Raw genomic sequence first — 22,639 nt, 5'->3', positions numbered from 1 at the left:
AAAACAGAACACATTTGGAGCATAGAGGCTGGCATGGGTCAGCTATTGTTCAGTGATGTGTTTGCAAGATAGTTGGCTGAAAAGTTCATGTCTGACGTGTGAAAAGATCTAATGAGCAATTTCCAAATATCACATAGGATCATTCCTTGGTTGAGTGTGCCTTGTGAGTGAATAACTATAGTAGATTCTTTTATGTTGTGGACAGTGAAGTTGCCCACTATGTAAGGCATGGAGCTCTTATCCCATTCAATTCATTATAAAATATTAATAAGAGAAACACTTACATTTCATATTTTTATTGGCAAAGTAATCTTGCTATTTTTATTCCATATGTTAAAGGACTATTCTGAAAAAAATAGCAAGATTACTTTGTCAAATGAATGTACAAATTGCTTTCCATCTAGTTTGCAAACTTAATACATTCCTTATCTCACCAAAAAGACAAATATCCTCCTCTGTCTTATCCTAGAGTTTTATATAATCCCATGCTCTTGTGTTATTATGGACAATCTGGTTGATTTGCACAAATTCGTCTAGAAGAACATCAACAAAAACCAAAGCGTTAAACAAGAGTTACTTTCTTCTAGAAAGATTCTACAAAGAAAGCTGTGAAGCACACATTCACAACCCAAATATGAACAAAAACAATTGCCTAAAACTTTCTCAATTTTGGGAAGTTATATTAACCAATATTTACCATTCACGTGTTCCATAATTTTAATTAAATATTGTTCATAATTAAATAATTGATTAACTAAATCAGTTTATTGTCATTTATTTTGCATATCTATTAATGCAGATGTAGCTATTCTCCTGCAGCCAATATTGCACATAATATCACATGCTTTCAGTTAAATTGTTCTTTTTTGAAGTTTCCTATAACTGTATTTACAATGGCTATGAAACTTAGAAAAAAAAGAAACTTATGAAAAAAAAAAATAATAATACCAGAAACATAAGTGTTTCTGGTATTAATATTTTATAATATAATTATAATAAATATAATTATATTTTATAATTTTTCTGCTTATGTCTCGATTTTCAAATGTATCCCATTCAATGTTATGATGTATATGAGAGAAATGAAGAGCTAGGCCTAAGCTGTCTTCTCTGCTATTATTGACATCTCCAATATGCTCTTTCTGTCTGATTTCTAAACTTTCAGATGTCTGTCCTATGTAAGAAAGGCCACCAGAACATGGAATATTATAACCCCCAGGTTGTTTGTTGAAAGGGTTGTGTTGACTATATAATAAACCTCATATAGTCAAAATAGGCTTGAAAGCCATCCTTATGTCATGAGATTTGAGGAGACTGACGATATAAGGAATAGAAACAGAAATTCTGTATAGAATGTCAAGATTTTGTTGTGCAGCAGGATTAGAGAATAGTATGGTATTATACTATTCTCTTATACATAGATCACCCTTTTCTTGGGCGATCTATGTAACCTAGTTTTTAAGATATGCAATGCAAAGAGAATTAATCTAGGTAACGACCTGTATGAGTGGCATATGCAGTATCTGCTAAGAGAGAAGCTTCCTTTGGCTTTTTTTTTTTTTTTTTTAAATCAAAGCATCTAGGAAAGGTCGTTTTCCTTCCTTTTCAAGTTCTAAAGTGAATTTTATTTGCTTTAGATGGAAGGAATTGATAAAAGAAAATCATGCAGCTCAGTAATACACTGCATTTCCAGACAACAAAGACGTCACCCATATATCGCCATCATATCAAGTGAGGAAATGTTTTTCCAAGTTTTCCATAAGTTGGCAAATGGAGGAGACAGAGGACTTCCCATTGCAAGACCAGATAACTGCTTGTAAATTTTTCCATTCTTTCTGTTGAGAATTTGAGAATAAATTCAGTCAAGAAAGGGGTTAGAGATAGATTTTTTTCTCATAAGGTGGTGAATGAATGGAATGGCTTGCCTTTAGAAATGGTGAGTGCAGGTAGTTGGAATGAATTCAAGAAAGAGTGTGACAGCTGGTGTGGGTGATGTGTGTCCTCTCCAGGAAGTCTCTGGTAATAATAATAATAATAATAATAATTAAGGAATTAAACACAGATATTTTATTAAGAAGTGCACAAATATACATTCCCATAAAGCAATTGATATACTGCTATTTTCAAAAGGTTCTTGCAAAGTTTTCTTAATTATGGAAAGTAAAACTACTGTTGCTTATTATTATTATTATGTGACACTTCCAAGGAGTCTAAAGACTTATTGAGGGAGGGCTCTACTCTTCAACTGTCTGTCTCCACCACTCAATTCACCAACTACAACGAAAACCACAAGCAAGTACCATCATCTACACCAACAGCATCTACTATCCACCACCACCATTAGTATTTTCACAGACAGTCATAAACATCCATGCCCACAGCGGGATTCGAACCTGCAGCCTTTTGGCTGGAAAGCTGATATGCTAACCACGCGGCTAACCAGGCCAGCAAAGGCTTAGTTGAAAAAAAGTACCTCTAGTCAGCAACTAGAATTGAATTTACGATGCTCTTTCTTTGGGTGATTTAGCACTGTGGAAGGCACATACCATCTCCACTGAGCTACATGAGTGCTTAATTTCTTGTATTTTATAATTGGAATAGAATAAATTGTTTTAATGTATTTATTTATGCTATGCTGTATAAGAACAGTTATTCTTCATATTACAAGGATGTAAAGTGTTCCTGTTAGTGAGTATTTTGTCTATTACTGGAAGGAAGGAAATAAGTACTATTGTGTTCTTTTTTTTCATTCAGATTATTCCTTTTTGGATTGAGAATAAAACTTTAAAGTGATAATTCAGTTCAGGGTTCAATTTCATAATTTACTTACTCCTCTTTGTCTACCTACAGAAAACTGACATTGTTGTAAATTTACTAATTTATTAATTTTTTATTACCTTGTGTACTGCTATAACCTTTGTAATGGAATGGTATGACCTTTGCTGTCCTTGTACCCATAAACCACAAACCAGTCAGCCATCTGTCTGTATCCAAAAGAAGCCTTCTGGTGTGATATCAGGTTCAGTTCCACATGCTAATCTGGCAGTGAGCCTGCTGAAGTATTCATACAGCTATGAATACCTCTGAATATAGACATTTGTTTTTGGATCTAAACTTGTTTTTTTTGAATCTCCACAAAGCATACCTTTGAAGGAAGTTTCTTACCACTGCACGAAGTAAGGAAGGAAAGGAAAGGGTTAAAAAAATCTTGCTCTGGAGACCAAACTTGATATTAGCCACTTTAGGCCTTCATGATACAAGTGATGTTTCATTGGGCACTAATAGTTATCTGACACCTAGCAGTTCTTGCTACCATTTCCTCCAGCTAGGATGGTATCCCTTTAGCACATTATCTTCTTTTTCTTCTTGGTAGAAATGAGGTTATCATCAGATATAGTTGTCATTTTTACCAACTAGGAGGGTTCTTTACAGCATTGCTTCATCCTGGTAGTATTAAGGTCATCTATCATCTAGTTGTAGTTGGCATTTCTTCCAATGGAAAGTATCTGTTTACATCATTGTCTTCCTTTTGGTAGAAATGGGGATTTTTAAGAAAATCTTTGCTACACTCTACCCTAAATGTGGAAGCATTGTTCCTGAGGCAGGTAGATTAGCAATTTGTACAGTTTTCAGAAAATAAGTAATTGCTAGGTTGAAAGAAACAGAAATGACAGGTTTTTCTAAAGATAGGGAAGATACATTTGCTACAAGAAAGATGGAAATAAAAATAGTAATCTAAGAAGTGAACTGATTTTTGTCTGAGATTTTGATTTTATCAGATGAAAGAGGAATATATTTTTTGTTATAAGAAATGAGGAAGTTCTGTGAATAGAGTCATTGAAAGATGACTATATTATTATTATCATTCTTCTCCATAATTTTAGATAAATTGTTATTCTATCTGAATGAATTATTATTATTCTTTTATTTATATATTTTTTGTATGTATATAGTACTGTCTCTCTATATTTATTTATTTTACTTTCACAAAGGTATGGAGATGGCTATATCTTGTTGGGATTTTCCAATGGATTTTTTATTGTTATTTCAACTCACATTAGAGAAATTGGACAAGTAAGAGTTCTAAAACTTTTTTACTTTTCATTGATATTCTCCTTTTTAAATTTATGATAAATATTTTTTCATTTTAATACTTTGAATTTTTATTTTGTACAATATATATGTATATATATATTTTGATTCCAGTTGGGCAAATTCTAGATAAATGGATTATTCTCGTGCATTTCTATATGTCATGATATTAGGACAATAGAAACTTTTACATATTAAAATTTGCATAGCCTTTTTATTATGAATATGTCACTGCTTTGTCTGTTTTATTGAACTGAACTGAACATGTTGATTTATGTAAGCAGGTGATTTTCACCAATTGGAAAAGTGTAGTATAGCTATCACTGTTTCAAGGCATTTTCAAAAGTTCTATGTTTAGATCTTGTGATTTTCAGATGATTTAACTAATCCCCCCCCCCCGCCCCACACGAGTATGGAATATCATAAGTCTGTGATCTTCTGTGGGTTGGGGTATTAAAAAATAGTAAGTAGTTATTAGCAATAAGAGAAGAGTGCCTAAAAGGTTTGGTTTACCATCAGTATGGAAAGTTACTAAGAGGATACTAAACATCTGTTATTGTGTGTTAGCCAACTAGCAAAACACTGTTTGCCTTCAAAAGTTAAAAAGGTTCAGAAATGACTGACAATTTACAAGAATACAACCTTCACCATGAGAATTGTCTCAGTAGTGAATCACTTAGGTAAACTCTGCCTGAACCATACTTGCTTTGGATTCCTCAGTTGAATGTATACTTAGTGTAGTAAAGGCAATACAGGTTGGATTGTGTTTTTTTATTAGCCATCAGCGCTTTGAAACTGTTTAAGTTACAAAGATAGACAGTTTTGGTACTTGACCAAGAAACAATAATTGAGATTCATTATCTTTTAATGATGTAACAGTTTAATTTTATGCTTGTAAGCAGGGCTCCAGAAATACAGCTTGAATCTACTAGTCACAAAAATATTTTACTTGCGAAAGGTATCAGTCTACTTTATATAAATATTGTTATCGGTGATGTTTTTAAAAACTGAATGTTATTGCTGATGACAAAACAAAGTAACATATTTTTTAATTCTCACTATATATTACATATATTATAGAGAATTATAGACCTTTTATGTAATGTAGGCTTAAAATGCTCACACACAGCTCATCACAGTTCAGTATGGGTCTTTCATTTATTGTTCATAATGAAGGATTAATTTATATAATTTCTCCAGGAAAGATAAATAATGAAATCTATGAAAAACAAGAAAGTGAGTAGTACTTGCTGTGGAGTCAGACTCGCTTTTCGCAATGTACTGTCACACGATTTGGTCTTTGACTTGTTTTTTTGCAAGATAATTGTATATTTTTAAATAACAGTATTAATAAGTATTTTCATTATGTAAAATTTTGCAAGCTTTAATTACACTAAGCTAGTTCATATTGTGAGCCATGAAAATAAACTTAGGACGATACTAACAATTGCACACTTAATTAAGGGATAAAAATGTTCGGAGAATGAGCTGTGTAAATGTACTCAGTCTTTTTTTGGGGGGACAGCATACTAGTACCTTTAATAACTAACAGTGAAACCATGACATGGATGCATATAGCTTTATTGAACTTTTCCAGCTAACAAAGCCTAGCAAAGGTTACCCTCACCTATTCTTTTCCAAAAAAAAAGCACTTAATGTACTTTTTAATGTACTAATGACTCTGGTAAGAATATAGAAAATAAATATCAGGAAGTGTCAAAATGTTCTAGAGGCTTTTGAAAAAGCTTAGAAATAAATTAAAGAGAACTGTAAAAGGAATCAAAGATGATAAAAGTGGCATGCAAATTGAAGATAAGGATATCCTAGATGTCTGGAGTAATTACTTTAAAAGACTGTTAAACGAAACAAACAGTGATAGAACCATACTAGAACATTTTCAAGAGGAATGCAAAGAGGAGTACATGTCAGTACTTGAGGTAGAAAAAGCCACTAAAAACTTGAAATGCAGAAAGGCAGCCAGAATAGATGATGTTCGACCAGAAATGCTTAAGTATGGAGTTAAAAGTTTTACGGTGGCTACACTCCATAATTCAGAGGGCTGATCAGAAGATTGAATTCCAGATAATTGGAGTAGAGCGCTAATAGTTCCCATCTATGAAAAAGGGAATAAAACTGAATGTAAATATTACAAAGGAATTTTTCTACTAAGTGTTCCAGGTAAGATTTATGCAATCATACTTGAAAAGAGGTCGAGGAAGATTGTGGAAGAGAAACTTGGAGAACAAGCTGGGTTTAGGACAAATAGAGGTTGTCAAGATCTGATTTTCACTTTATGACAACTAGTTGAGATATCATGGGAATATAGCAAGGATCTGTACTTAAGTTTTGTAGATCTAAAAAAGGCATATGGGGTTGATAGAACATTATACAGAGCAACACATAGTCCTTATTTAAGTTGTCAGTCAGCAGTTAGAATTGAAGGAAATACAGGAAAATGGTTTGATGTAAAATCAGGGATAAGACAAAGATGCACATTATCTCCACTCATATTCATCATCTGTGGATCACGTTATGAAAGAAAGTGGCATTAGGCCTGATATTAGAATTGGAGATGTCAAACTTAGCTCTTTGTTTTATGCAGATAATGTTGTATGCCTAAACACATCTAGTATTAGTGTACAGGATTCTCTGACTAAATTGAATAATGGTTGTAACAAATTTGGCATGAAAATCATCAATAAAAAGATCAAAACTATAAAAATTGACAGAAATATTAAACACATTCTGGCAATAGTGGGCTACAATGTATATAGTGTTAGTTAAGCTTTCTTGAAAAGAAAAGTGCTATTTTCCATAAAAATTGATGATATTGCTTGAATTTTAGTATACTATTCTTTATTTTTGATAACTTATTCAGTCTGCATCAGCTTTGGCCTTGGGGAATTGTTGCTAACTTTATTAATTAATATTTTGAATCTTGCCTTTTTGGAGTGGAACACAGTAGTCGTACTCACGAAGTCCACCATGGAGGGGTGGTCGACTGGCTCGACTAGGCGAGCATCGTGAAAATCAAGTGGCATTAACAACATAGACTTTTCAAAAATTGTTCTATGTTGTAAGTGTAATATGTATGCATGGCAAAATGTAAGGAATATGTTTCTGTAGAGATTGAAAAAGAAAGTTTGAATTTCTAGGAAATGTGATATTTTGCTAAATTTCGAGTTAACGAATATGAAACAGACTGAAGAAATGAAAGATATCATAAATGAAAGAAATGGAAATGGAACTTAAGCTAGTGAGACTGAGGAAGTGAAAGTGTAGAGGACATAGGAGAGGACAGCTTAATTGTGAGTGAGCAGGAGGTATATGAGAAAATAAATAAACACGATGTCAATAAGGTAATAGGATTTGATGACATATCAGCACGCATCTTAAGGGAATCTTCCAGGGAATTGGCAGCAGCAACATTGGCATGCCTGTTTAATAATCTTATAACAGCACAGGTTCCAAGAGAGTGGAAAGAAGGTAAAATTGTTCCACTGAATAAAGGTGATGATAAGGCTGTGACTTCAAATTATAGGCCAATCTGTATATCTGGAGTTGTGGTGAAGTACTAGAGAGAGAGAGAGATTGGTGAGAAGTAGGATACAGATATGGATTAATAACAGCAGTATTCTTTGTGGTTATCATCATGGATTTGTAAAGGGAGATCATATTTTACTAACTTGCTTATGTACTATAACAAAGTGGCAGATGTCTTTACAAGGGAGATGCATATATAGTGATACACTTAGATTTAGCAAAAGCTTTTGATAGACTGCCACACAACAAACTGCTAAATAAATTGAAATGGTTAGGATTGGATAAGAGACTTCTGAGTTGGATCAGTGACTGACTGTGAGTGCAGTATCCTGAAAGAGGAATTAGTTTTGGGACCATCATTTTTTCAGTTTGTATACTATTGATATTGGGATGGGTTTAACTAGTGATATGCAGCTGTTTGTAGATGATGCAAAACTGGGGAGAGCAATGCAGAGTCAACAGATGCTATGACCTTACAAGAGGACTTAAATAAATTTCAAGAATGGGCAGGTAAGTGGAACTTTCAATTCAGTATTGCAAAGTGTAAGGTTTTGAAAGTTGGTAAGCAACGATGGGATGCAAAGTATACACTTGATGGGAAAACTTTAAAGGAGGTAAAGGAAATAAGAGATGGTGGACAAGGGCCGAAATTCATGGTCCACATTGCACAAGTTGTGAAGACGTCACATCTGACAATGGCAATAATGCATAGGACCTTGGTATGCAGAAATAGAGAGGTCGTTATGCCATTGTATAAGTCCTTGATCAGGCCTCATATGGATTATTGTACACAGATTTGGTGACCAGGTTTTCATGGTTACGAGGATATGTTAGAAAGGATCTGGAGAAGATTCACTAAGGTGGTCAGTGGTCTTTGGAATGTGGAGTATGAGGACAGATTGAGATAATGTAAATTGCAAAACCTCGTGAATGGGGGGAGGAGGGGGGGGACATGATTAAGACCTATGAGCTAGTCAGGGGGGGTTGTTATCAGGTTGACATGGAAGTGATTTTTCATAGAATGGAGGAGAGAGGTAGAACAAGAGGCCATCCCTGGTAACTATATAAGGATGGCATGAGCAGAGGAGTAAGAAGCAGGTTCTTTGCATGGAGCATGGTTGGTCAGTGGAATGCATTGCCTGAGGGTGTTGTGAATGTACACACATTGAATCAGTCTGAGGAACAGTTGGATATGCTTTGTGTGTGAAAGTGTGTACCACCCATGATGAGTCTCTGACTCAATGAAGGTCAAATGTTAATAACAGTAATAATAATAATAATAATAATAATAATAATAATAATTGACCTATTTAGGCACAGTTTTTAGTGAAGATGGCAAGTTAAATCTGGAAATAAAAAAAAAAAACATATGTGCAGTTCCCACTCACAAAAGGTTATTGTAAACCTATAGTACATTTTATACCATGGGTGGGCAAAGGATTTTTTTTTTTTTGGCTATTTTTTTTTTTATCTATTTTATATATTGTCTTGTAATTTTTTTTTTTTCCCTGCCACACATGCCTAGTTTGGAAATCCTGCTCTAGAGACTAAACATGGAACTTTTTCAAGCCACTTCAGGCCTCAACTAAGTGAGGGAGGTGGTCTCACACTGGGCAATGAAATTTATCTCCCACCTAAAGACAATTACAAACATCCATGCCCATGGTGGGATTCAAACTTGCGACCTGTTGATTGGAGAGCGGGTATGCTAACCACTTGGCCAACCATGCCTGGCTAATTAGACAATAGAGTAAGTAAAACTGGTATGGTGGGTAGTCAGCTAAAGAAATTTATATGGAATAAGAGAGAAAATAGCCAAAATACTAAATTAGTAGTACAGAAGACAGTGTTTTTTCAACCAGTTTTAAGTTATGTATCTGAGAGTTGGGTTAGAAATAAAGCACTCGATTAAAGACTAGAGACCACAGATATGCGGGTTCTGAGAAAAATTAAGTTGTGAGCAGATGTCATCAATGACAGAATCACATTAAAAATGAAGATATTAGAAAGGAACTTGACATTGTTAGCATTCAAGAATGTGTAAGCAGAGCCAGTGCAGGTGGTATGGCCACTTAAATAGAATGAGTGAAGAAAGGTTAGCAAAACCAGTGTTTGATGCTAAGATGACAGGTTAGAGTCCCAGTGTAAGCTCAAGGTACAAGTGGATTGATTCAGTCAGAAGTGCCTTAAGAGCACAAAATGTTAGATGTGACAATATTAGAGTGCTTTCAAGTAATAGGCTAATTTGGAGAAAATCGTGGATAGGAGATTAATAGTAATATAAGCTTAAACGTATAGGTCTGCCATAGTAGCTTGTACTCCCTCCCCCCCCTCTTTAGGGTACATATCAGGAAATTTATTATGATGATCTTCATATATCCTGGTTATTCTTGTTTCTGCTTAGATGATTTTTATTGAAATATATTTGGAATTATCATCATTATAAAACTCTTGCTTTGTATTCTGTAGAGGTATGCTTGTTACAAGGTAGATGCAGTACTGTATGATTAAGTTTGTATTATTACTAGCTTCTTCTGTTATATACTTATAATACATTATAATGACGAGCAGTAATATTTGTATTATTAATTCTCATTCTTATGTTTCAATTTTCTGTTGTACTAATGATACTTCAGTCTACCTGCCTATTCAGAGAAAGTCCAATCCACAGATCATGGTCTTCTCTGAGTTTTTTTTTTTTTTTTTTTTTCTTGCCGTCATGGCATCAAACACCTGATTTGGTGGTCTCCACCTCCATTCTGTTTAATTACCTTGCCATGTCATCTCAGGTTCGTTTTGCTCACATTCTTGAATGCCAATTAAGTTAAATCCTTTTTAATATGATTCTGCCACTGATGTCATCTATACATTAATCTTTTTTTTTCTTTTTTTTCTTTTCAGAAATCTCATATCAGTGGTTTCTATTCTTTGATCAAAGACCATAGACTGCATGAGAGTTCTGAGAAAAATAAGGGGAATGCCTGAACTCATAACTATTCTCTTATCTTTGATTATTTCTAACTGAACTTTCAGACTCATAATTTAAAATTTGTGTGAACATTTGTTGTGTACTGCTAGTTTAGTGTTTTAGTAAATTATCTTAAAGTAAAAACCTTATCTGGCAACCTATTTTGACCTGGAGAAAAAAAAAAAACCTAGAGAGAGGTATGGTGAAGTTTTCCTCAAAGATAGAAAAATCATAATGGCAGACAGGAACTGTATTATGATGGGTTGGTTTAGAAATAAAGTTGATCAGATGAGAGAGAGACTTCAGACATGAGAGTTTTGAGAAAAATTAGGGAAGTGAACTAATGGAATGAAATGACAGAATCATACTAAAGCTAAAGATATAGGAAAGGAATTTGCACTCATTAATAATCAAGAATGTTTGCCACTTAGATTAGCAAAGTTAATCTGAAGTGATAAGCAGATGAGGAAATGAAATGTTGCCTAAACAGGTATTTGATGTCAGGATGGCAGCAAAACTGTACCCAAGGGGGACAGCAAAGATCTAGGTAAATTGATGCATTTATAGAAGACTAAAATGTTAGATGTGACCATATTGAAGAGTTGACTGTTGAAGAGAAAAATATGTATGAAAGTTTAAAAATTCTTAAGGTTAAGTAGCTGTGAGAATTCTAATGTAGACTTAAACAGGAAACAACTCAAAAACAAGAATGAAAACTTTGTGAATCAGTAGCAGTGAAGAAAGTGTTCAGTGATTCAGACAGGAAATCACCTGGTGAAGTTGATTGCAAAGAACAGGAAAATCTGAATTTCATAATGGATTTAAGGCATAAAGAGGCAGTCATAAAAAAGAAAAAAATCTTACTGAAAATTTCTGACAAGTAAGTCACCAGTTCTACTAGAAAATAGAGAATACAGAGAAAAGTGCAAGAAAGCTAAGCTGTGTGTCAAAGAAGCAAAACAATCATCATCATTATCAAATTCCTGATATTTATCCTCAAGGGGTGTACAGGATATGATAGTACTATGAAACATTTACATCATTACTAACTTCCTACCCACAATTTTCTGCCAAATCAATCTGTTACCTGTCAAAGCTATGACATTGTCGGATCTTATATTTATATATCTAACTTCTAAGGCACTTTTTACCATATCAATCCACCTATATCTTGGTCTTCCTCTGAGTCTTTTTCCCGCCAACCTGGCAGAGAACACCAGTTTGGCTAATCTTTTCTCGCCCATTCTGTTTAAGTGACCATACCACCTGAGATTAGCTCTGCTAATGCATTCCTGGATGCTGACAACAAGTTCTTTCCTAATATCCTCGTTTTTAATATGATATTGCCATTGATGCCATCTGTTCACGCCCCTAATCTTTCTCAGGACTCTCATATCTGCAGTCTCTAGTCTTTGGTCAAGTGTTTTACTTCTGACGCAGCTCTCAGATCCATAAGTTAAAATTGTTTTGAACACTGTCTTGTATACAGCTAATTTAGTGCAGCATCTTTACTAAAAATCGTGCCTAAGTAGCTGAAATGTTTTACTTGTTCTGTAGGTTCTTCATTCACAATGCAGCTGATATTTTCAATGCTTCTGCCTATTTTCATTATCTTTGTCTTGTTATTGCTGACCTTCATACCATATCTATCACATCAGTTATTCAATATAGTCAGGGAATCTTGCAGACTTGTAACGGATTTATTTAGAAGTATAACATCATCTGGATAAAGCAAAGAGCTGACATTAACATCTCCAATTTTGATATCAGGTTTAATACCACTTTCCTTCATAATGTGATCCATATAGATAATGAATAACAGAGGGGATAGCATACATCCTTTCTGACACCAGATTTAACATTAAACAATCTTCCTGTACTTCATTCATTTCTAACTGCTGACTTACAACTCAAATAAAGACTAAGTATTGCTGGATGTAATGATCCACTGACACGTACAACTGTGGCATTTTGAATAGCTTCTCTCTTGGATATGCTTTTTCTAGATCTACAAAACTTAAATACAGATCTTTGTTATATTCCCATGACTTTTCAACTATTTGTCGTAAAGTGAATATCTGATCCTGATCCTGACAGCCTCTATTTGGCGTGAATCCAGCTTGTTCCTCACCAAGCTTCTCTTCCACAATCCTTCTCAACCGTTTCTCAAGTATATTGCCATAAATCTTACCAGGAACACTCATAGACAAATACCTCTGTAATTCTCACAATCAGTTTTATTTCCCCTTTTATATATGGGTACTATGAGAGCTCTACTCTAATCATCTGGAATTCATTCTTCTGTCCAGGCCCTCTGAACTATGCAGTGTAGCCACTGTAAAACTTTTATACCTCCATACTTGATCATTTCTGGTCTAATATCATCTACTCCAGTTGCCTTTCCACATTTCAGATTTTTGATGGCTTTTTCTACTTCAAGCATGAATATGTATTCCTGATTGCATGCCTGGTCAGTGTTTTTTACCACTGTGTTGTCATCACTGCTTGTTTCATTTAGCAGTTTTTCAGTGTAATTACCCCATACTTCAAGGATATCTTTTTCTCCCGTTTTCATGTCACCTTTATCATCTCTAACTGCTTTTACAGCACTCTTTCTCCCATTCCTAAGCTTCTTCTACAACCTCCAGAATATTTTGCCACTTTTTGATATTTATTTTCTATATTCTTGCCAAAGTCCTTCCATGACTTTTGTTTAGCTAGTTTTACACGGTGTTTAGCATTCTTGCATTTGTCTCTGTATTCTCTAACAGTATTCTCCGTTAGAGAATACTGTTAGAGAATATTCCTGTCAAATAAGCTCCTGACTTATTTGACAGGAACTTTTGATATGCTTTCTTCTTTTCCTTCACTGCCTCTTTAACTTCCTATGTCCACCAGGGAGTTCTGATTTTTTTTATCCTTGCAGACAACCTCACCACATGCCTCTCTGGAAGAATTAATCAATGTTATCAATGTTTTCTTCAGAGTTTGCCACTGAATCTCCATGGTTTGATTCCTGTTCTCAAACTCTTTCATTTTTTCTTCAATAATGGTCAGTGTTTTTTTTATCACTGTGCTGTCATCACTGCTAGCTTCATTTAGCAATTTTTCGAAGTAATTACTCCATATTTCAAGGATATCTTTTTCTCCAGTTTTTCATATCACCTTTATCATCTCTAATTCCTTTAACAGCATTCTTTCCTTCATTTCAGAGCTTCTTCAACAACTTTCAGAAGATCTTGCCACCTTCTTGATATTTATTTTCTATGTTCTTACCAAAGTCTTCCATTGACTTTTGTTTAGCTAGTTTTACACATTGTTTAGCTTTTTTACATTTGTCTCTGTATTCTCTAAGAGCACAAACTGACTTATTTGCCAGGAACTTTTGATATGCTTTCTTCTTTTCCTTCACTGCCCCTTTAACTTCGTGTCCACCACGGAGTTCTGATTTTTCTATCCTTGCAGACAACCTCATTACATGCCTCTCTGGCAGAATCAATCAATGTTTTCTTCAGAGCTTACCACTAAATCTCCAAGGTTTGATTCCTGTTCTCAAACTCTTTCATTTTTTCTTGAATAATGTTTGTATATATTAGTCTACAGTTCACATCTGAGAGGTGCTCAACTTTTATTCGTTTTAAAACTTTCTTACATGTTATTCTTTTCAATATGAAATTCAATTTTATCCTGCTTCAGACTAAATGGTGATCACTTCCAATTTCAAATCCTCTGTACACTCTCGTGTCCTGCACCAGAGAGAAAACATCACTATCAACAATACTATAGTCAATGAGACTTTTCTTATTCCTTGCTTCTTCTCTCCATGTGAATTTGTGCAAATGTTTATGTTGGAACATGGTGTTAGTAATAACCAGTCCATGTCCTGAGCAGAAATCCAACAAATATTTTCCATTATTATTAGCTTTACTCTTTTCTCCAAATTTTCCCAAAATATTTTTGTATATCTGACAATCATTTTCTACTCTGCTATTCAGATCACCAAGAAGGATCAACTTTTCATTTTTCATTGTGTCAGTTGCTTTTTCTAAAGCCTCAAAAAATGCCTCCACTTCTACCTTAGGAGACCCTTCTGTGGGACCATAGACACAAATAAGTCTCATTGTCCAGTTCCCCGTTCTGATATTTGCCCAGATCACTCTATTTGAAATTGCCTGCCATTCAAGAAGATTAGCCTCGTATTTAGTATTGAATACTATGGTTACTCCTTCTTTTCCTTGATTGGCATTGCCTAAATATAACATTTTGTATTTATTGTACAAAAAGAGCTCACCAGGTTTTTTTTTTTTTGTTTCAGTCATCCCTATTATGTCGATCTAGTACTTATCTAATTCCTCAGCTAGCTCCATTTATTTGCCATTCTGGCTTCTTATGTTGATAGTACCGATCTTCAATTCTGGTGATATTGAGTTGGGGTGTGTTTTAGGATTTGTTCACAGTAGCTGTCTTTTTGCTGTTCACCCTGGTTCCTTGGTGAAAACAAAGGTTTAACCAATAAGAATACAATTTCATCGGCTAAATCCCAAATTGCCAGAAGCAAAACAAAACTTATGGAAAGACTTTGGTAAGAATCATCATCATCCATCAAAACATAACTCATGGAAAGCCTTTGGTGAGAATCATCATCATCATATTTCTATATACTTTGTAAAAGATACCGTTGGTACAACATAATTACATTTGCCTTGTTATGGAATGTCCTGTCAACAAAATATTTTGAAGAAATTAATTGAAGAAAAATCTATTATTAGATTAATTTTGAAAAAAATTAACTTTGGTCTTTTCTTGAACTTTTCCAAAAACATTTCTGTTTGTGTAGCATTCATTTCATGCTTTGTTGTAAATCTCTCCAACAATAATCAGCTTTTCCTTTTTTTATGAGCCTCCATCTCTGATAATTAAAAAAAATCTTCAATCTTCTACTACTTCCTTAGTAAACCTTAAAGTGGATCATAGGTACATCTAATTCTCATTTTTCATTGAAGAACAAACCATTTACATTGTTCAGCTCCTTATTATGAAATTTGCCCAGTCACTACTCGAGATTACTTGCCATTCAAGAAGTATATCTTTATGTTTAGTATTGAATGCTATATCTACTTCTTTCTCTCTTTCCTTAATTGATACCAATATGTAACATCTTATAGTTCTTGTTTATCAGTATCTCACCTTGTTTTATTGTTACGATGGGCAGTACCTTATCCTGCATGGTTTAACTTCATGTTGTACATCTCATATTATAGTTTAATGGAATTAACATAATACAATTCTAGTAGCAAGGCTTATACGTTGGTCATACATAACTGGTAATTAGCTTACGGAATTAACAATGCATATAAAGGATATTAATTAAAGGCAACTTTATTGAATAACTTCAATATTTCGACAACGTCACGTTGCCATCTTCAGGAACATACAAATATGGTATGTGCACGCAGGCACTAACAAAAGATAATGAGGAAGAAGGCAAAAAACTAATATTGTTCCTAAAGTCCTAATGGTGCCCTCTGGCGGGCTAATTTGGTTGTCTTGGCCGTTGGGCTGAAGTTCTCATAATGTAAGTCTCCCATATTTGGGGTAGTTTCATGCACCCAAATTTGTTGAGGTTTGGAACGTTTTTTAGAGCTGCTGATGATTCCTTGAATAATCTTTCATGCTTAAACTTGCTGCGGTGTATTATTTTAGTTTTCTTCCAACAAATTCTATGGTGGGTATCTAAGGCATGGTCTGCCAGCCCAGAGTAGCTGTACTGGTGAAACCAGATGTAGTCTTTGTGTTCTGAAATCCTGATATTTGCTGTCCTGCCTGTTTGGCCACAGTAGGACAATTTGCAGCTGCAAGGGACCTGGTATATACTAGGTAGGTCTAGGGGGAAATGGTTGGTCTTTGGTAGAGCAGATAAGGGATGCCAACTTTTTATATGGTCTGTAACAAGAAGTCAGGTCATATTTTTTGAGGATATTGGTTATTTTCTCAGAGGTGCCCCGGATGTAGGGGATGGTGATAGATTTGGAGTAATCTTTATTTTGGAGGAGGGGGTTGTGGTTTACTGGTTTTAGTATTTTTTCGGTTTTTTGGTGGTTAAGCCATTGGCTAAGAAAGTGTTGAGGATGTGGTTTAGTTCAGTGGTTAGGGCATCGTCATCTGAGCAGATTAATTTTGCCCTGTTATATAGTGTTTTTATAATCCCATATTGTTGTGTGTGTGTGTGGGGGGGATTACTGGTGAATGTATCTGCCTGTATGGGTGGGTTTTCTGTAAACAGAGAAAACCAAAGATCCATCAAGCTGGCGAGTGATTAAAGTGTCTAGGAAGGGGAGGGTGTTGTTTTCCTATTTTTCTAAGGTGAACTGGACTCTGGGATGTTGTTTGTTTAAGTGTGTTAGGAAGGAGTGGAGTGTATCTGAGCCATGTGGCCAAATAGCGAACACATCATCCATGTATCGAAGCAAAATAATGGGTTTTTGTGGGATGGAGTTTAAGGCTTTCTCTTCAAATGTCTCCATAAAGAAATTGGCCAAGGGTGGGGAAAGTGGTGAACCCATGGATGTCCCCTCTATCTGTTTGTAGAATTTTCCTTGCAAAACGAAATAGACTGAGTTTATTGTGAACTGAAATAGGGCTGAGATATCGGGAGGAAACTTGGCTTGGATGAGCTCTAGGGTTTCTTTGAGTGGGACATTAGTGAATAGGGAGGAGATGTCAAAAGTGACCATTATATCAGTGTGTTGGAGTGAGAGGTTTTCTATACTGGCTTTAAAGTGGGCTGAGTTTTTTATGTGTGATGGTGTGTTGCCAGTATAGTGTGTGAGCGTTTTGGCTAAATGTTTGGCTAATTTATATGTGGGGGAATCAATGCCATCCACTATGGGATGTAATGGCACATTTTGTTTATGTATTTTTGGGAGTCTATATAATCGGGGGGGGGGGAGTCTAGAGTTATAAGGTTTTAGTTTGTTTGTGACTTCCACAGGCCAAGAAGTGACTTTCTTAAGGAGTCTGTGGAGAGCTCTAATCTGAGAGCTGGTAGGATTATATTCAATAGGGAGGTAGTACTTACCTCCCTATTGAATAACTCACTCCTAGCTAATTGTTTTTATCCTCTGTTGATGCTTTCTTATTAAGAAATTGAGTAATAACAGCTGTGGACTTAGCAGACTGATAATTACTTTTATGTTTGGCTGAATCTTTATGCTTTATTAGATCAGATTTGTTTGCGATTTTAAATGTAATATTACAACACTTACAGTAACTGGTATCTTTGCTGTTCACATCTTGCTGCAGCCAATCTTTTAATTCAGGATATTTTAACCAATCTTCTTTAAATGCTTGAGAATATACCACTTCTGTTTTTTTCTTTGATGGCCCCATATGGTTGGAATTACCATAAATATGAAAATAAGTAAAAATATTGATGCTTATCGTAGAGATCCTTGTACAAGCACAAGGATCTCTACGATAACACTGCAAGAGGTTGCGCTATATGTATGTAATGTAAAACCTGTGCAATAAGAAAGAGTAATTATATTTTACTTATAATTATATATATAAAATATATAATTTTATCCTATTGTTTTAAAACCGAATAAGAAACTCAAAGATCAGAGTCAAAGAGTTTCATGCCGAATATAGTAACTATAAATGTATCGTTGACTACTAGTGTAAGCTAAAGCATGTAGTTCAAGTACGTAGTACAAACTAGTGCAACTCGTTGCAAAGGTGGAGAAAGTTCGGATCACTATTCTTAGTATTTTCCATAATGTAAAACCCATCTCCTAGGAGATGTATGATGTTATACATTATGGTGGGAGGTCACTACCCAGACCGGTTTCGATCTTTATTGAGATCTTATCAGTGAGTAGCTAGACCAAAGTATAATACTAAGGGTATAGTATTGTACTAAGTACTATACTTAGTATATTATACTTAGTATTATACTAAGGGTATAACCGCGCGGTTAGCCTAGTGGCTTTGCGCTTCGCAGCCATATGACTGGGGAAGGAGTGTCCCAAGTTCGATTCCCCTTGTAGACGTGAGGAATTTGAGGATCTTCCTCAGGCATAGCCAAGTTAGCCGGTCTTGGGCGCGGTCAGTAGGGTTTTTTCCGCCAGTTTATCTGGTGTTTTTCGTCCCGCAAACAGGCAAACCGGTCCCGTGAACATACACCTCTACAGTCAAAAATATATCCCCCCCCAGCGGTAGACCAGGCGACGGGTCGGTTGGGAGTAGTACTAACAAGTAGTCGCATCTAAGTAACACGCGGACCCTGCATAGGAAGCGGGAATAACGCGAAGAAGAAGAAGAAGATTATACTAAGGGTATAGCGAAAAGAACTTATAAGTTCTTTTCGCTATACCCTTAGTATTATACTTAGTATTTTCCAAGCTTACTGGTTTTTCTTAGTGCTCAGGTGGAGGGATAAAGTGACAGAGGATCTTAGGGAGAAAGGATGGAGTCCGAAGGATGCCCTGGACCGGAGAACTTGGAAGAGGAAGGTTAAAGATCGGTGCGCCGACCCCGTTTAACATGGGATAAGGCATAGTGAAAGGAGAAGACTGGTTTTCTTAGTTATTTCTTCTCCATGAAGGATTATTAATTGTTATTTAAGATATACTTATTCCATGAGAGTTTTCTTCAAATAACAGAAAACAAAACAAAGGGATCAGTAATAATATTTATTCATATATTTATATAGCAGCCTCCGTAGCTCAGTCAGTATAGACACAAAGCCCTTTGTTTGGAAAGACCTGGGTTCAATTCCTGTCAGTGATGTGAGGAACCTTTATCTGGTCTCTTTCGACTAAAGGTGAGTTAACCGGTCTCATACAGAGGTGGAGGGTTTTTTCTCCTGGTAACTTGGGTTTTTCATCCCTCAAAACAGGCAAATTGGTCCTGTGAACACACACGGCTACAGTCATAAAATATACTACGGCAAGGAAGGCAACGGGAAATCACCTTGCTCATCATCATCATCTCTCTCTCTCTAGTATGGTAGCATATTATGGCTATCGCCACCAGCTGTATGGCTGAGAGAATAGAATATATATATATAAACAAACCATTAGGAAAAAGAAAACCAGGCCGTCCTCTTAAGAGATTCAATGATGACTTCTAAGGCTGGAACAGGCCACTCTAGGCCTAAATCCTTGATAGGCATGATGATGATTTATTTATGGCCATATATTTTATCCTTAATATTACAGTTCCTCATCACTGGTGACAATAGTTAATTACAAAGTAGATTGTGAACAATGGATTGATTTGAAAAAGTAAGAGCCATGTGATGTTATACATAAAACAGCGCAATCGTATAACTGAGGAAATATTGCAATTTTGATAATTTGTTGGCTATTTAAAAAAAATGATTGATGTGTGAATAAAATAAATCTTTCTCACATGTTAGATAGATAGATAGAGAGAGAGAAAGAGAGAGACAGTTGTTCCAGCCTCTTAAATTACTAAAACAGGACGTACCCTTTACAAATTCATGCTGACCATCATAAAAAATGCTATGTCCATCAACCCAATTCTATATTCTATTTCTTACCAATCTCTCCAACACCTTGATCACAACTGCATTTATACAGACTGACCTATAGTTGGAGACTTCTGTCTTAGAACCATGCTTGTAGAGTGGTACTATTTTGTCTTCTTCCCACTTCTTAGGAATCTTACCTACTGCAAGACTTTCATTAAATAACCATGTCAAGGGCATAGCCAACTGTGGTGCACATTCCTTAAGAATATGTGGTGATATGTCATCCATTCCCACAGCCTTATTCACATCTAACCCACTTAACATCTGATACACCTCTATTTCTTTCACTTCTGATTTTCCTAATACAGGCAGCCCTCGGTTTATGCCTCACTTCGTTCCTGAAAAAACGGGCATAAACTGAATCGGCGTAAAACGAACTCAATTTTAATGGGAGGTACAAAGTTATGTTCCACACAGTCAAAAAATATGCACATGAAGTACGTGTAACATTATTATATTTAAAGCTTTGATAATACATACATATATATTTGTTAAAATAAAATTATTAATAACGAAAACAAAACAAAATTATATACAAAAAATATGAAACTTCGAAAAGATATTACATATTTCTATGTTGAAGTTCCTGATTTCGATCTCCTGCATTTTTTTTGAAAAAAGTATCCAGTGTTATCTGCTTAGATTTTCTTTTTCTTTCTTTAAGGAGTTCAGTGTAAGGTCGAATAGATGCGATTTCACTCCTTCGCACTCTGTTTCCAATCGTGGTCCATTTCGCAGAGTTTGTCAGTCAATGTCTATGCTTGCAAGGATACGCTGTAAATCGGCCGTTTTTATATCTCTCAGAGGACCTCCTTCATTTTCTTTCTCCTCATTTGGATGTTAACTTAATTGTTCAGCTAATTCTTTTAAGTCTTCATTGGAAAGCGGTTTATCATGGCTCTCTAAGACTTCTGTCACATCTTCAGCTGTAATATCATCCAATCCCACCTCTCACTCAAGCTTGGTAACATCTTCAATAACATTCTCCTTTTGCTCTAATTCCTCGAAATCATGCATAAATTCTGGAAGATGTTTTCGCCATGCTTCTTTTAAACACTTTGCTGACACTTCGTTCCAAGCTGCTTTGATGTTGTTAATGCCCGTCAAAATATCGAATGACTGCCAATAGTCTTTAATAGTTTTTCCTGAAGTGTCCAAGACTCATACCATTTCCATAAATGTTATATGGAGGTAATAGGATTTGAAGATTGATATTATCCCCTGTTCCATCAGTTGCAAAAGCGATGTTGTGTTTGGGGGCATGTAAACAACCTTGACATCCAATGGTGTTCTTACTTCAGCAAAGTTTTGAGACTGTCCAGGGGCATTACCCAAGAGAAGCAATGCCTTGGCTGGCAAATCATTTTCTGTACAGAAACGAAGCACGGTAGGACAAAAATAATTTGTGTACCAATCTATAAAAATGTCTTCTGTAACCCAAGCTTTCTTGTTCCATTTTCAATAGACTGGCAGCATGGCTTTTAGACCCTTGAAGGCACGTGTAAATGTCTCCAGAACTTCGAAGCTTAAACCAATGTTGGTGTGCCATTTGCAGACAACATTGGTTTAAGCTTCAAAGTTCTGGAGACATTTGCACTCAACAAAAGCATAAGTCTATCTTTTGCAGCTTTAAAACCTGGAGCAGAATGTTCTTCACAGGAAATAAAGGTGCGTGATGGCAATTTTTTCCAGTAGAGCCCAGTCTCATCAACATTAAAAATGAGATCAGGAAGATAACTTCCTTGTTCTACATAATCTTGAAATTCTTTAGGAAAAGCAGCTGCTGCCGCAACATCTGGGCTTGCTGCCCCACCACATAATTTGACACCAATGGCACCTTCTAGACTTAAATCTAATGAACCAATCTTTGCTTCCTAAAAATGTTTCTTCACCTCCATGTCTTTTTAAGATCCTCAAAAATTATTTTTGCTTTCTCAGTTATAACAGCCTGCATCAGAGGAATGTTTTTCTGATTCAAGTCATCCACCCATAATGATAATAATTTTTCTATTTTTTTTCATGAAGTTTATCCCTGCTATAACTTACATGTTTTGCATTTAGTACTGCCGTAGATTGTTGTGCACACTGTTTTATTCCATCTGCATTTTTTATAATTGTAGTAACAGTCAATGGAGGTAAGTTCACACTTCTACAGACATTAGCATGTGTCTGACCAGCTTCCATTCTTCGAATCACCTCCATCTTCTTTTCAAGTGTGATTGATTTTTGCACCTTCTTAACACCAAGTTCTGCTAACTTTTCTGCATTCTTTTATCTATGTAATTACGTACTTTATCAATTTAAATATGTATGTAAAAAAAATTAAATAGAACAATTAGGTAGATTCAACATTAAAACTAGATTTGATACATATACGTCGTAGTAGCTCGGTAAACACTCAAACACTAGAGTGCCTGCTAGCATCGTTTCTCAGTCAGACCACACTACGGTAAGAAAGCACACACTGACAGCGTTATTGT

The 22,639-nt window shown here is 35.3% G+C and overlaps 1 protein-coding gene across 5 annotated transcripts in view; it reads left to right on the top strand.

Moving 5' to 3' along the window:
- Oseg6 (intraflagellar transport protein Oseg6) overlaps nt 1-22,639 on the top strand; it is a 745,559-nt gene that overhangs the window by 160,709 nt on the left and 562,211 nt on the right. For all 5 annotated transcript variants that reach the window (XR_016549279.1, XM_090403102.1, XM_090403101.1 and 2 more), the window contains one exon: nt 3,993-4,074. Coding sequence is in view for 4 of the 5 variants with exons in the window: in XM_090403102.1 (XP_090259228.1) it covers nt 3,993-4,074 (82 nt within the window). In the remaining variant the exon portion in view is untranslated. The remainder of the gene's footprint in view (nt 1-3,992; nt 4,075-22,639) is intronic.

This window comes from Typopeltis vanoorti, chromosome 13, assembly GCF_054136105.1.
Source record: "Typopeltis vanoorti isolate ZY-2024b chromosome 13, IOZ_Tvanoo_1.0, whole genome shotgun sequence".
Lineage (NCBI taxonomy): Eukaryota > Metazoa > Arthropoda > Arachnida > Uropygi > Thelyphonidae > Typopeltis > Typopeltis vanoorti.
The sequence above is the reverse complement of the archived record's forward strand: the minus strand, read 5'-3'. Positions and strand labels throughout refer to the sequence as shown.